Source organism: Muntiacus reevesi, chromosome 5 (genome assembly GCF_963930625.1).
Source record: "Muntiacus reevesi chromosome 5, mMunRee1.1, whole genome shotgun sequence".
NCBI classification, from domain to species: Eukaryota; Metazoa; Chordata; class Mammalia; order Artiodactyla; family Cervidae; genus Muntiacus; species Muntiacus reevesi.
In genome coordinates this window covers 124,415,414-124,429,510 of record NC_089253.1, presented here as the reverse complement: position 1 = coordinate 124,429,510, position 14,097 = coordinate 124,415,414, and the positions used below count along the sequence as shown (strand labels likewise).

Sequence of the window (14,097 nt, the reverse complement as noted above, 5' to 3'; positions counted from 1 at the left end):
AAGTACGATGAGGTTGCTTGATTTCTTCTCACACCCCCCACTCATACCCGCTTCGGGAATTTAAAATACTCCTGCGATCAGAAGGGAAGGCCCGGGGTCACCTCTAGTGTCCAAGCCCTCTGCGGAATCCTGACGGGCCTGCATTCTCTCCCCCGTGCTCCCCCACTTCAGAGCGATTACATATCAGCCTGGGCAATGGAGGGGCCAGAGAAGGTGGACAGGCTTTGTGGGCACGAGACTGTCCTGATGGAGGGGCAAAGGATGGGGGTGCCAGGGAGAAAGCAGGGCCATCCCTGGAGCGGTCATTCTTGACCCAGGGCCAAGCCTGTGCAGGTGGTTTCTGAGCTGCTTACAAAAGTAGGCTTTGCACAGGACCATTGGTTACTTTACTTATTTGGCTGCACCGGCTCTAATTTGTGGCAAGCAAACTCTTAGTTGCAGCACATGGGATATAGTTCCCTGTTGTTCATCGTTTATGCGCCAAGTCGTGTCTGATCCTTTGTAACACCATGGACTGCCACCAAGCTGTGCCAAGCTTCCCTGTCCTGTCCTTCACTGACTCCTGGAGCTTGCTCAAACTCATGTCCATTGAATCAATGAGGCCATCCAACCATCTCGTTCTCTGTCGTCCCCTTCTCCTCTTGCCTTCGATCTCTCCCAGCTTCAGGGTCTTTTCCATTGAGTCGGCTCTTTGCATCAGGTGGCCAAAGTGTTGGTGCTTCAACATCAGTCCTTCTAATGAATATTCCGGGTTGATTTCCGTTAGGATTGACTGGTTTGATATCCTTGCAGTCCAAGGGGTCCTCGAGTCTTCTCCAGCACCAGTTCAAAAGCACCAATTCTCTGGCGTTCACCCTTCTTTATGGTCCAGCTGTCACATCCACAGGTGACTACAGGAAAAACCACGGCTTTGACTAGACCGACCTTTGTCAGCAATGTCTCTTTTTAATATGCTGTCTAGGTCTGTTATAACTTTCTTTCCAAGGAGTAAGCGTCCTTTAATTTCATGGCTGCGGTCACCCTTTGCAGTGATTTTGGAGCCCCCCAAAATAAAATCTGTCACTAGTTCCCTGACCAGGGATCAAACCTGAGCCCTCTGCACTGGGAGTGCAGAATCTTAGCCAAGGACCACCAGGAAGTCCTGTTGCTTTCTTTTAAAAACCTTTCTAAAAAAAAAAAAAAAAAACCTTTCTACTATGAAAATATAGCACATGTTCAGAAATGTGCACAAAAGATGCCAGCTTAATTTATGACATAACCACTATGTGGATTTTTAAAAAGTAGAACATTCCCAGCCTTGCTGAAGTCCTCCTGACCTTGCCCTTCCAGACCATGGCCCTTGCCTTTGTCGTAAGTCCAGTATCCATACACACAGGGCTGTTTCTAAGAGATTTTGTTCTACCCTTGTGACAAGCTATGATGTCTCTCAAAAAGAGAAATCCTCCCATCTGGCTTTTTTCCATGACTGTCTTGGCTATTCTTAGTCCTTTGTATTTACATACAACTTTTAGAATCAGTTGTTGAATTTCACACACACACACACACACACACACACACACACACACACACACACACAAAACCTATTGGGTTTTTTGATAGGGCTTTTATTAAATTTACATATATCAGTTTGAGGAATAAGCTGACATTGTTACAATTCTTTTTGTTCAGTTGCTCAGTTGTGTCTGAGACCCAAGGGACCGCAGCACACCAGACTTCCTGTCCTTCACTATCTCCCAGAGTTTGCTCAAACTCATGTCTGTTGAGTCGGTGATGACATCCAACCATCTCGTCCTCTGTCATCCCCTTCTCCTGCCTTCAATCTTTCCCAGCATCAGGGTATTTTCCAGTGAGTGGACTCTTCATGTCAGGTGGCTGAAGTGTTGGAGCTTCAGCATCAGTCCTTCCAATGAGTTTTCAGGGTTGATTTCTTTTAGGATTCACTGGTTTGATCTCCATGCAGTCCAAGGGACTCTCAAGAGTTCAAAACCACAGTTCAAAGGCACCCATTCTTCGGCCTCAGCTTTCTTTATGGTCCAGCTCTTACACTGTCACAGTTAGCAGTTGATAAACCTTTTTCTTTAAGGGCTAGAGACTTTGTGAGCTGAGGCAAAACTGAGAATTTTATGTAGATATTTACATGCCCATTTACAAAGGCAAAAACCATTCTTAACACGAAGGCTCCTGAATCTCAATAAATCAGATGTTACTTGGAATGGATCTGGCCTGTGGGCTGTGGTTTTCTGGCCCCTTGAATGCATTTGTTTGCTGTGTGTTGTGGGCTCACAGACTTACCGTCAATTTCCAGTTTCCTAGTTCTCTCTCTAGCTGTATCTATCTAATCTTCTATTATAACCTTCCAGTGGATTCTTACTTTTGGTTTTGGATTTTAAGATTCTAAAATTCACTCCGCCCCCCCCCCTCCCCCCGCCCCATCTGATGTCTCCTTTAGAGTAAGCAGTTACTATGCGGTCTAGGCCTGAACGGCCTGCACCCCTCCTCAGGGGCCTGTTCCGCAGTCTTGCTGTTACTGGTGTTGTCGCTTGTCTCACACACTTGGTTACATTTTAGTGCATTCAGGATGCAATAAATTAGTAATTAGCAACATTGCTTGTAGAAAAGTTTAAGCTGATGACATTTTCCTCTATAGAGGGTTTTTGTTGGCTCATGCCAAAGCTGGGGGACAGCCAACACTTGGGATCACTGGAGCCCAATGTTAAGGACGAGAGATTGAGGCTGAGCTGCAACTCCTCAGAGCCTTCCGCCCCCGAGTCTGACTCATCTGCTCCTGGGCCAGAGGACTGAGGGCCTCACCCCAAAGTGAGGGGTGGTAACCAGGGGCACACCCGTTGGCAGGACTCTGCATGGCATCAGAACCACCCGTCAGCCTCCTTGAAGATGGGAAACGCCCCCAGGAGGGGAGTGCCCGTCACACTGCGCCCACCGCCCGGGGCCTCCGTCTTCTCGGTGATCCTGGTCCAGACACTCTCCAAACTTCTGTAAGCACCCTGCTGCCTCTGGACTTTTACATACTGTGCGCAGCCTTCTGAGCTGACCTCACTGGGGTGGTGAGTCCACCAGCACGCGGGCAGAAGTCCTCATCAGAGCCACGGGGTGGAGTCACGGGAGGAGCCTCGTGCAGTGGGGTAACTAACGGCAGTAGATGTCAGTACGCGTATGATTCTGGGTCAACACAGCAAGGCCTTGGAAAAACCCACTGCTCCAGCGCAGGAGCTGCAGCCGATAATCAAGCTCGGTTGTAGGCTCCCTGTGAGTCACGGCACCTACAGTGGCTGTGTGTGTGTGTGTGTGTGTGTGTGTGTGTGTGTGTGTGTGTGTGTGTGTGTGTGTGTGTGTGTGTGTGTGTGTGTGTGTGTGTGTGTGTGTGTGTGTGTGTGTGTGTGTGTGTGTGTGTGTTGGGGGATGAACCCCGTTTCACGGCAGATACCTAGGGGCTGAGATAGCCCTGAGGTGCAGGTTTCAGCCCTCCTCTCTGTCTCAACTTCTCTATTCAGCTCAAGAATGTGCAGGAATCTAATTGTCACTGCTTAAATGCATTTATTTCTTTCAAATCAAGCTGAAAAGGCAGAGAAACAACTATATTTTTGGCCACTGGAGGAACAATGTTTGGCAATTCTCAAAAAAGAAACACAAATGACAAGTATGTAAAATACTCATTAGAAATAAGCACAAATTAAAACGAAACACTATTTTTCCTCCTATTACAGTAGCAACATGTTCATTTAAGATAATAAATACCCAGTGTTAGGAACTGCCGGGCAGGAGGATGAGGGGCTCCGCTGCTCCCAGGCGCCGCGTCAGGAAGCGGAGCCCGGGGACACACCCCCCGAGAGCCCATGGCTCACCAGCACAAGGAAACGATGGGAAAGCGTGGACAGTCAGCTTACATCACGTGATTTACAAGAAACCAGAGGCAGTCTAACAGTGGATCGTTTAAACAAACCACAGCACAGAAGTACAAATGACTAGTCAACATGACGGTAGGCAGAGGTGGACATTTACTGACATGACAAGCCCGTATTTTCTTAAATGGAAAAAGTAAGTTATGAGAGTACAATATGACCTCATATTTGTTTTTGAAAATGCTACATGAGTACACACAGAAAACCACTGAGAGGAACGTATACCACATCACCACCGGCAGTCTCTGGATAGTGCAAGTATGAGTGATTAAAAACAACTTTATACACACGTCTGTACTTATCTGCAATGAATGTATACCATTTCTGTGATTAAGGAAAGGAAAAGTCTTAATTTAAAAAACACTGCCCAGGTTTTGGCTCATAATTTGAGGGGTTGTATGTCCCCAGAGGCATCTACGTGGCTTGTCCCTTCTGACCTGAGGGGATATGCTCAAGTTTTTCTGCAAAATGCCACAATCATGGACGTCTGACCGCCCATCTGCAAGTCGGTTTTCTTCCAGAGCCTGTGAGGCTACGGCCAGGGACTGAAGCCACCTGCCCAGGTGAGAGGTGGTTGCAATACTGTGTCCAAGGCCTGTACTTCAGTGGGGGACCCTTAGATTAAGTTCTGGGGGAAGGAGGGAGAAAGCAGCTGGAAAACAGGGGGAAAGGAATGTCTGTAAGGTCTCCATTGAGTCCTTGCTCCTGTTCTAGTCTCCTGAGCCTCGGAGGCAGGGGAGGCGGGAGGATGCCGGGAACCCGGCCTCACAAACTCCTGAGCCAGTGAGGCATCTCAGAGATGACAGAACCAAGAACGGCGAGCTGTCGGAGCAGCCCCACCACGACGAGAGGCACTGGAAGGAGGTCTGGACCCTGGAGAGTCCTGCTGAGCCAGCTCTGTGCGGACCGCGTCGTCTCTCCCAGGTGCCGAGGAAGGGTGACGAGCCCAGGGAGGACATACAGGAAGCCGCGCCGGGCACAGACCACCCCCAGCCCCCCACCCTCTCCACTCGTCCTAGGAGACACGGGGTGCACAGCCAGGGCCGGGGGCTCCTGGGGTGGCTGCGGACAGACAGGAGAGCACAGCTGATTTGCAGCTTGCTGACAGCAGTGAGGAGCTGACCCAGAGAGAAACCACAACAGGATGTGAGGGGAAGGGGGGCCACGTCCGCCTGCACAATAAAGTCTCCATTAGCCCGGAGGAGAGGCCCCCGAGGCGGCCTCAGATGTGTGTCCAAAGTAAGGTATTTCTGAGGGGTGGCTGGAATACTGAAGTCTGGAAATGCTTTATGCTTAGAGAATAAATTACTGCAGACAGAGTCAGCCACACGAGTCGCTCCGAGGTGCTTGCACGCTTTCCTGAAGGAGACCAAAAGGCAGGTTTCAGCGGTCAGCATCGTCGTGAGCGCCCCAGGTCACGTGTCCTCAGGGCGAACCGTGGCTAACTCCTGAGTGAGACAGGGGGCCCAGCGCGGGGAGCCGGGCCGGGAGGTCTGCAGGAGCACCGTGTCCCAGCCAGGAGAGCGGAGCGGGGGAGAGGCTGCGACGCTTGGGGCCCTGAGAGCGCACCCTCGCGGAAGCCACGAGGCGGCGCGTGGGCCTGGGCTGGACGGGCGGGTGGCACTCATGATGGACGGCAGTGCAGAGCAGGCAACAGGGCGGTCCCCAGGGAAAGCCTTAATAGTGGGGGGAGCCGCGTCCCCCGTCACTCATGGGAAACCCGGTCCAAAGCCACGTAGAAACTGTCCTTGTCATCCAGGCAGTGCCAGCCGATGGGGCCCACCTCGCAGTCTGCACAGACCAGGAACTTGATGTTGCCCACGTCCTTGGTGAAGCCCACGTTCTCGAAAGTGAACATGTCCTCCACCAGCCAGTGCTCCTGCAGGAGGTCGCCCTCCGGACCACCGCCACTGGCCAGCGCCGGCTTCTTCCTCATGGAAGGGAGGAAGAGCTGCAGGGGGAGAACAGAGACCAGGGCCCGGCTTACTCCCCGCGGCCCCCGCGCCCCTCTGCCCTGGTTCTCAGGAAAGCGGGGAGAGTGGGTGCCAGGGGAACTGGGGCCTCCCCAGGTCCACAGGGCCCGCCTTCCTCGGCTCCCACCTGCCCGGGCTGGATGCACAAGCTTTCCTGCCAGCTCCTAAGGGTGTGGGTCTGCTCTGCCCTGAGACCCTACAGGCCCAGGGCTCCCTAACACTTGGCTCACGCGCGACCTCCTCAGGTCTCCTCCAACCAGACGACCCGGACGAGCTTCCCACGCTTGCATTTTGCAAAGCAGTGTGACTGAGGCGTTACTGATACATATGTAACTCAAGTGGACAACGTGACACATTCTGCTCCCGACACATGGCTCACCGAGGCACCCTGACACACCATCAAGGTAACAAGTATTCAGCACCCCCATTTCCTCATGCTGCTCCCATCTTATCGTTCTCTGAAACCATCTTATCTGTTTACCGGCTCAGTTGTTTATTGGGGTCTCCCTCCACCAGGTCAATTTTCCTGTTCACGAGCACATCCCCAGTGCCCGCAATAGCACATCATCCAGAGCAGTGCTCACACATTTACTAACAGGGTAAACACCGGATATCTGGCTTCAGTCTGTTCCATCACTGTTACGAATATGCTGGATTTATAAAAGGAACAGAAAGGAGAAAAGTCTACTAGAATTTGGACTATTATCTCTAGGATCTCTGCACCTCCCACCCACGAGGAGAGAGCCTCCGGTGTACGCATGCACACATATGCACATGCAATCCCTGTGATTTCTTCCATGTGGTGACCCTGGCTAGCGCCCTGATCCTGGACAGGCTGCTGAGCTGCACTGAACTCTGAGATTCTGCTGATGTCTCAGGGAAACCTCTTGTGCTTTTTTCATTAACTGTCCACAGTACCCTTTTAAACATATTCTTTCTCTTTGTAAAAATGCGTTTTCATTATAGAAAACTTGGCAAGCATGCTATGCTGTGTGCGCGCGCGCACATGCTGAGTTGCTTCAGTCATGAAGCACTCTTTGTGACCCCTGGACTGTGCCCCTCTAGGCTCCTCTGTCCATGGATTCTCCAGGCTAGAATACTGGAGTAAACTGCCATGCCTTCCTCTATGGGATCTTCCCGACCTAGCGATTGAACCCTAGTCTCTTACGTCTCCTGCACTGGCAGGCAGATTCTTTACCACTAGCCCCTCCTGGGAAGCCCATGCTATACTGTAGTTGAGGATAAAAACTGTTACAAAACAGAATGAACTTCTGTTCAGTTCAGTCGCTCAGTCGTGTTGGACTCTGCGACCCCACAGACTGCAGTATGCCAGGCTTCCCTGTCCATCACTAATTCCCCAAGCTTATTCAAATTCATGTCCATAGAGTTGGTGATGCCATCCAACCATCTGTTAACTTTTTTCATAACTGTCCCTTCAGCAAGTACTTATGGTGTTCTTAAAGCATGTCCATACATTCTCTGACAGTCCTCCCAGGCTTCGGACACCTTGCCTCCCCCTTGAGCCTGGCGGGCTGAGGGGAGGGGGGCAGGCGAGGTGAGGGAAGGCCGGGCCACTTTTGCGGGTTTCTCTTGGAGCCCGAGTGGGAACTGCGGCTGCCCTGAGGCCACTGACAGAAACGGAGGGGCAGCTCACTGCAGCCTGTTTCAGACGCCAGGATCCTCCCGGTCCACAGGCGGACACAGGCGTGAGCAGGCTTCTGAGACGGCCCTTCTGAAAGGTCCCGGGAAAGACCCCCAGTGGAAGAGCCGAGATGTTGCTGCACCCAGCCAATCTCCCAATTTGTGAGCAAGATGGTTTCAAGTCACGGTCTGGGGCAATCGTGTTATGCAGCAGTAACCAGGGCAAGGCCGCCTACAGAGCGGCAGCGTGTTTCACTGACTCCTGATCTCTTACTGCGGTAAACTACACATAACAAATTGTCTGGTGCCATTAAGGACATTCACATTACCCTGCCGCCATCACCACCATCCACCTACCCTTTTATAACCACACTCACCGACACCTCTGACACCCAACCTTCCCTTCCTAACTCCTGGCAATCACTCATTGGTTCTCCATTTCTAAAATTCAAAAATGTCACACAAACGGAATGATACAGTAGTAATCTTCTGGGACCAGCTTTCTTCACGCAGCAGAGCTCCCTGGAGAGTCAGCCACGGTGCGGCGCCCACGGTGCGGCTGTCCTGCAGCTCCTCGGTCACCCCTGGGCTGTTTCCGGGTCTCGCCTCTCAGGAACCAAGGTGCGGTGAACTCTGGAGCCAACATGTTCTCATCCCCCCTCTCTCCCACCCGCCCACGTCCTCTGGCTCTCCAGCCCAGACCGCCCTTCCCCCCCAAATACGTAAGGAAGCAGCGACTCCAGTCCCTAACTTACTACCCTTTGCGGGCTCAAGCTCTTCAGTGCGTGTTTCTTTTCTCTGTGACTGCAATTTCCTCTCTGAAACCTCTGAGTTTTACCAAAGGACCGAGAACATTTTACAGAGAAGTTGTTCACAGGACATAAAAAGAACACGGACCGTGGGGCTGAGTCGCGAGGGCCGAGAGCCCCACTCCCTCACTAAACCCCACGGTCTGTGGCCACCCTCCACCGCTCTCTGGGCGGCAGGCGACCCACACTCCTGGTGACTCACGGCCTGGGCAGGGCTCACCGACCCGGGGCCGGCGCTCCCAGGGCGTCCCCCGCTTGCCGCCCTTCCTCCCGCGCCCACTCCCCCGGGTCCCCCGCGTCCACGTCCCCTCCCCCGGGTCCCCGCGGAGCGTGGCGGCGCGCGGGGAAAGAGGCAGGAGGTGGCGACGGCAGGACCACGGGAACCGACATCTGGGCCTGAGGAACTACGGCCCAGGCCCCCGCGGAGCCCGGTCTGCGCGGCCCCGGCGGGACGGGACCGGGTCAAGGCCCGCCCCCCGCGCCCTCACCTGGCGGCGGGAGAAGAGCGCCGTGCCCGGCTGCAGCACGCGGGAGCCGCAGCGCCGGCACAGCACCGCCTTCCGGTTCCGGCCCTCCTCGGACACCAGCTCGCTCGGCGGCTCCGGGGCCTCCATGGCCGCCACCTCGGCCCTCGGCGGCGACGCGCAGCTCGGAGCCGCCTCTCCGCACCGCGCAGGCGCGGTTCCGGCGGCGCGCGCTCGGCGCAGGCGCGGCCTCCCGGCGCCGGAGGCCACTGCGCAGGCGCGGGCCTCCCGGCCGGGTGGCTGGGGTCGGCGGGGCTTTGTGACAGGTGTGTCCTGGGGCGTGACGGGCGCTGCTCGGGCTCACCTGGCCTCTGGGCCTCCCTCACACCGGATGGAAGCTGGGCCGGTCCGGGTGTGCGCTTCGTCTCGGGAGCGGCGGGGACGTCCCGGTCTCAGAGCAAATCTCAGCCGCAGTAGCATCCGCGCGACCCCTGCCCTCGGGCGGAGACCGGTGTCTGGAAGCTGCAGATGCTGCTCTCTGTCCGGGTCGCACTGACCACTCACTGCGGGGCAAGACTCGGTGTTGAGGCGCTTCCCTATGGGGGTACGGCCGGAAGGGCCACCTTCCGGGGCCCGGGATCCAGGCATAGCCTGCAGCCACTGCTCTGGGTCGTTCCAGTTTCGCATTCTCCCCGGTTAGTCTTAAGACGTCTAGCTTACTGGCTGTAGTGTGGCGGACGCGGTGTTACCGAGGTGGCAGGGGAAGCGGAGTAGGAAGGGGCGCCAAGTCATGTGAGGAACGTCTTGTCTACCCAGCCACTCCGGTCGGCATGTTCTTCTCTTTGTCCTTTATTAAGTCAGCCTTTGCTGAGCAGTTATAGAATATACTACAATGTTATACAATTATAGAATATGAGCATACCGTGATGATAGGCACTCTGTACTGGAGAACACAGTCTAAACAGGAAGACGGGCAAAAACCCAAGGACATTTGATGACAATCCAGGGAACAAAGCGAACTGGAAGCACCGATTTGGAGTAATTCCATCTGGGGAGTCAGAAAAAGCTTAACCTAGGTGACACTCGGGAAATTGGCCTGAAACGCAGAAGTCAGCGGTGAAGACGGCCTTCACCCCAGGCCAGGTGACGGACGGGGGTCAGCAGCTCTTCATCCCCACTCTGCTGCTCCCCTCTCCTCCTGAGAGAGTGAGTCACAACTTGGTTTAATCAGCAGGCAGGATCCATCCGCCAGGGAAAGGCTGGCAGGCCTCTTTCCTGAACCTCTTTGGCTCCCCCTTCCCGTTGCTCTGGGAATATCATGATTTTTAGTTTTGCAAGCCTTCCGCATATTAGCTATCTGTGTTATGCGGCACAAAACCTAGGGAAAAGGACTGGGGCGACTAAAGCCCTAAAACTCAAGCGCGTACAAACCCAGCCCAAGATCGCCTCCGCTTTGTTCCCTGTGGTTTCCAAGTCAAGTTCAAGTGTGCGGGGAGGCTGTGAATATGTGATTCTGATAACCTTTTGCTAATGAGTCTCTGGAGACCTCTCAGCTGTCTAACAGAGACACAGCAGAGTGAGTGGCAAACACCCAGGGGAACGGGTTGAAGAGACAGGACGTATAGCGGATCCCTATGCCTTGTCCCCAGAAATGTCTGCAAGATGGTGCTGGTTTGCCACAAACTCTTACAGGCATTTGAGGCCTTTTTTTTTTTTTTTTAATATTTTCTTAAAAAAATACAAACAAAATGAACTTTAGGTCAATACAACTCAGGGAAAGAGGAAAAAAAGGAATTTCAGAGCAAAAGGAAAGTGCATCCTTGTTTAGGTGACCTTGTTGTCCCCACACTCCCAATTCTCAGAGCAGGAATGTCACTGCACAGCACAGGGAGCCTCGGAAGGAGTTCAGAAGGACAGAAGGTACTGAAACTAACAAATGGATTTCGGTTGTCATTGATTATTCTGTCCTGGGATGAGTAAGATCCAGTCTAAAGACAGGGAAAGGGTGTTCTAATAAGAAAGGACAACATGTACAAAACACAGCAGTAAAAACGACTCCTTAGCAGAAGTATGCCCTTACAAGAATGAGGGAGTAATCAGGTGGCTGAACCAGGCGGCTGCCACCCCCACTCCTCCCCTCCCCCTATAAATAGTACCGACGGCAACAGTGGAAAAGCAGTCCTTGATTCAACAGAGGAAAACCTTCCTGGGATGCAGGCGCGGCGGCAGGGAAGGCAATGGTGAAGTCACACTGTTTGTCCCAGGCGCACAGAAGGCCCATTTTTCCTCCACTGCTGCTCAGCTAACACGTGCTGGCTCTGCTACTCTGTTTCTAGGGCCCAGGAAAGACCCTCAAGTAACACGCCCCCTCAGTCTTCCACGTGTTGCAGGTTCCCTCACACCCCACCGCATCCAGCTCCCGTCCTGCACTGGACACCCAGTCCGCCCACTCCCGAGCCCCAGAGGTTTTGACAGGGCTCTTCCCTTTTTCCTCCAGAACAGAACTGTGTTGTCCCTGCTACCTGTAGACTAGGAAAGAGATTTATTCTTGGAAAACCAAGAGAGTTGCTACCCTTCCAACCATCGAGGCTGGATACTGCCCGCACCCTGGAGTTCATATTCACCTTAATTCTCCACAGCACACGAGGCACAACTTAAAGGTATATTCTCTAAGTTAAAAGTGAGGCCCAAGCGCCCCCTCGGCTAGGAGGAGAGGGTTCTGGCCCATCACACCCACGCAGGGTGCGGCCTCCTTCCTCGAGTGTCTGCTGCCCACCCTCCTCGGGGACACCCCCAACGCCAGGGCGTGTCAAATAAGCGCAATCAGAGCGGCGGCACTGAGCCTGTAATCCCCTCCCCACACTGAGAAACAAGATATTCTGGAAATGACCCTTGGTTCTCTGCAAACTGTCTCTTCGCCCCGTCACTTCTCTCGGAGGACACACACGCCGGCGTCGCAGCGCTGAGTGCCCATGGAGGTCACGACCTCCCAGCTGTCGATGATGGGGTCATAGCACTCAATGCTGCTCAGCAGCGAGTTCCCGTCGTAGCTGAGGGAGAAGTGCCATCAGCGAGGGAGAAAGGCGCACCTCCACCGCCCCTTCCAGGCCCTCCCCCACAGGCCCCGCCCCAGCCCCACCCTCGCCCCCCCACACACGGCCCCCGCCCCCAGACCCTCCCCACAGGCCCCGCCCCCAGCCCCTCGCCCCTCCCCCCACATGGCCCCGCCCCAGCCCCTCCCCACAGGCCCCGCCCTCGCCCCTCCCCACACACGGCCCCGCCCCCAGCCCCTCCCCACACATGGCCCCGCCCCCAGCCCCTCCCCACAGCCCCTCCCTCGCCCCCCCACACACGGCCCCGCCCCCAGCCCCTCCCCACACGGCCCCACACCAAGATTGCCAGGGGGCCCTCTCTCTCCGGAACCAAACCCTGTCTCCACCCCACACATGGATCAGATCACATGGCCCCGGATGCCAGATCTAACCCTCACCCTGCAATCGCATAAAGTCTCCCCCGAAGCACCGTGGCCCCGACGTAGCACCGCGGGGTGGTCATGCTCGTGACCGTTGTCCAGGAGTCGGTGCGAATGTTGTAGGCTTCCACAGAAGAAAGGTGGGCTGTACCATCGAACCCCCCCACCACATAAATATGGTCATTGAGCAGGGCTACGCCTGCACCTGGGGAGGAAAGGGCACAGCGAATGAAGGCTGCCGAGCTGAGGATATGAACCCTAGAAACAACACTCACAGGCGGCTGGGTGAGCCCCAGAGTGGCTGAGGGGCGGGCCAGGCCCAGACAGCCCGGAGGGTCCAGCCCAGCACAGGTCACCCACCTGCAGCCCTCTCTGACTGGCTGTCATCTCGCTTTCATTACCTCGGAGCCCAACCCTCGGCAGGAGAGAGGGGAGTGGGAAACAGAGGGAAACAGAGGAGAGGGGGTGTGACGGGTCTGGAGCACCTGGTGCCCAGAGGCAGGGCTCTCCCTTGCTCTACCCCAGCCTGAGGGCTCAGGAAGACCCCGACTCCCGCACCTGCACTCCCTCAGGCAGCCTGAGTCACTGCACAGGGCTGGGCTGGAGGCTAGGATGCAGAGGGACTCGGGTGCAAAAAAACAAGGCAAGGAGGCTCTGCTCCAACACTAACCCAGGCAGAGTCTGGGCTGTTCCTACTGCCACTGTATTTAGAGAAAACAGGCACTGAAGAGAGCGGCCCTGACCCGTCTCCTAGGCCGCCAGTGAGGCCAGGCCTGCAGCCCCACTGCCAAGGCGAGGTCTGATAGCCCGTCTCCTGCCCCGGGGCCTGCCCCGTCTCACCTGAGCGCTTGGTGGCCATTGGGGTGACATTAGTCCAGTGTCCTGTATGGGGGTCGTACTTCTCAACTGAGTTTAAGATGTTCAAGCCGTCATATCCTCCTGAAAGACAGAGCGGGAACCATTCCAGAAGCAATGGTCAGTCCTGATGCCCTCTTGAGTGCGCCAACTGATGCTCTTAGTCCCAGCTCTCCCTCAAGGGCTCCAAAGAGAAACCTGACAGCGCCCTATCTTCTGCTCTCACGGAAAGCAGAATCCCAGTGAATGAAAAACATCCTGGGACAGACCAGGGTGTTAGGGGGAGGAAGCCTATGAACCGATTCTGGTGAGAGGATCCCACCCCGAGGCTGCTGCCCGCTAGTCGCCCCACCCCCTCCCCGTCCCAGACCCCACACACCTAGACAGTAGATCACCCCACTGGCCACCACGAGGCCGGCGCCCTCCCGGGCCGTCTGCATGTCGCCCAGCATGCTCCACTGGTCAATATTCGGGTCATAGCGCTCCATGCTGGTGTGGCGCCTGCTTCCGTCAAAGCCCCCAGAGACATAGATCATATCTGCTCAGAATGAAGGAGTCACAGGCCGTTAGAGTGAGAGGTTTCTCAGGACTCCTCTACAAATCTCCCACAACTCTTCCAAATGCCTGGAGCCAAAAACAACTGTTTGTTTTTTTTTAAGGGATAAATCAATTAACTCTTTCTTAAAGAGGACAGCACAGTCAAGACATGTGAGAAGAGGATAAGATGGAATCTTCAGAAACATTCCCTACATGGGAGTTTGCAAAGCTACAACTAGTGCCTGCTGCCCTCTCAGCGTACTGGAATTTGAGTTACCAACTCCAATGAGAGCCCTGAGACTCCTGGGAGTGTTTCCGAAAGCAGAAAGGCATGACTGACCCCACCAGTAGCCTCCATGTTTCATGGAGAGGCGTGAACCCCGATCCGGCCACCCCACAACGCACGCGCGGCCTGTGCTCCGGCCT

The 14,097-nt window shown here is 54.9% G+C and overlaps 2 protein-coding genes across 2 annotated transcripts in view; both read right to left on the bottom strand.

Annotated features, from left to right (window-relative positions):
* Positions 1 to 3,535: 3,535 nt before the first annotated feature.
* RABIF (RAB interacting factor) lies at positions 3,536 to 9,094 on the bottom strand. Its single transcript, XM_065936352.1, has 2 exons — positions 8,832 to 9,094; positions 3,536 to 5,871 (listed from the first exon to the last, which is right to left on the bottom strand). The coding sequence occupies exons 1-2, from the start codon at positions 8,955 to 8,957 to the stop codon at positions 5,626 to 5,628; spliced, it is 372 nt and encodes a 123-aa protein (XP_065792424.1). The 5' UTR covers positions 8,958 to 9,094; the 3' UTR covers positions 3,536 to 5,625.
* The window catches only part of KLHL12 (kelch like family member 12), a 28,157-nt gene continuing 19,797 nt past the window's right edge, over positions 5,738 to 14,097 (bottom strand). The window contains exons 9-13 of the mRNA XM_065936351.1: positions 13,514 to 13,672; positions 13,120 to 13,218; positions 12,298 to 12,484; positions 9,172 to 11,857; positions 5,738 to 5,871 (exon numbers count right to left, since the gene is read on the bottom strand). Coding sequence (XP_065792423.1) covers positions 11,731 to 11,857; positions 12,298 to 12,484; positions 13,120 to 13,218; positions 13,514 to 13,672 — 572 coding nt within the window. The 3' untranslated portion in view covers positions 5,738 to 5,871; positions 9,172 to 11,730. The remainder of the gene's footprint in view (positions 5,872 to 9,171; positions 11,858 to 12,297; positions 12,485 to 13,119; positions 13,219 to 13,513; positions 13,673 to 14,097) is intronic.

Bases quoted from the DNA above. Each gene is read 5' to 3' on its own strand.
- RABIF (XM_065936352.1), bottom strand. From the start codon at position 8,957: ATGGAGGCCCCGGAGCCGCCGAGCGAGCTGGTGTCCGAGGAGGGCCGG. The intron at 5,872-8,831 runs GTGAGGGCGCGG...CTCCCCCTGCAG, and splicing joins CGCTCTTCTCCCGCCGCCAG to CTCTTCCTCCCTTCCATGAG.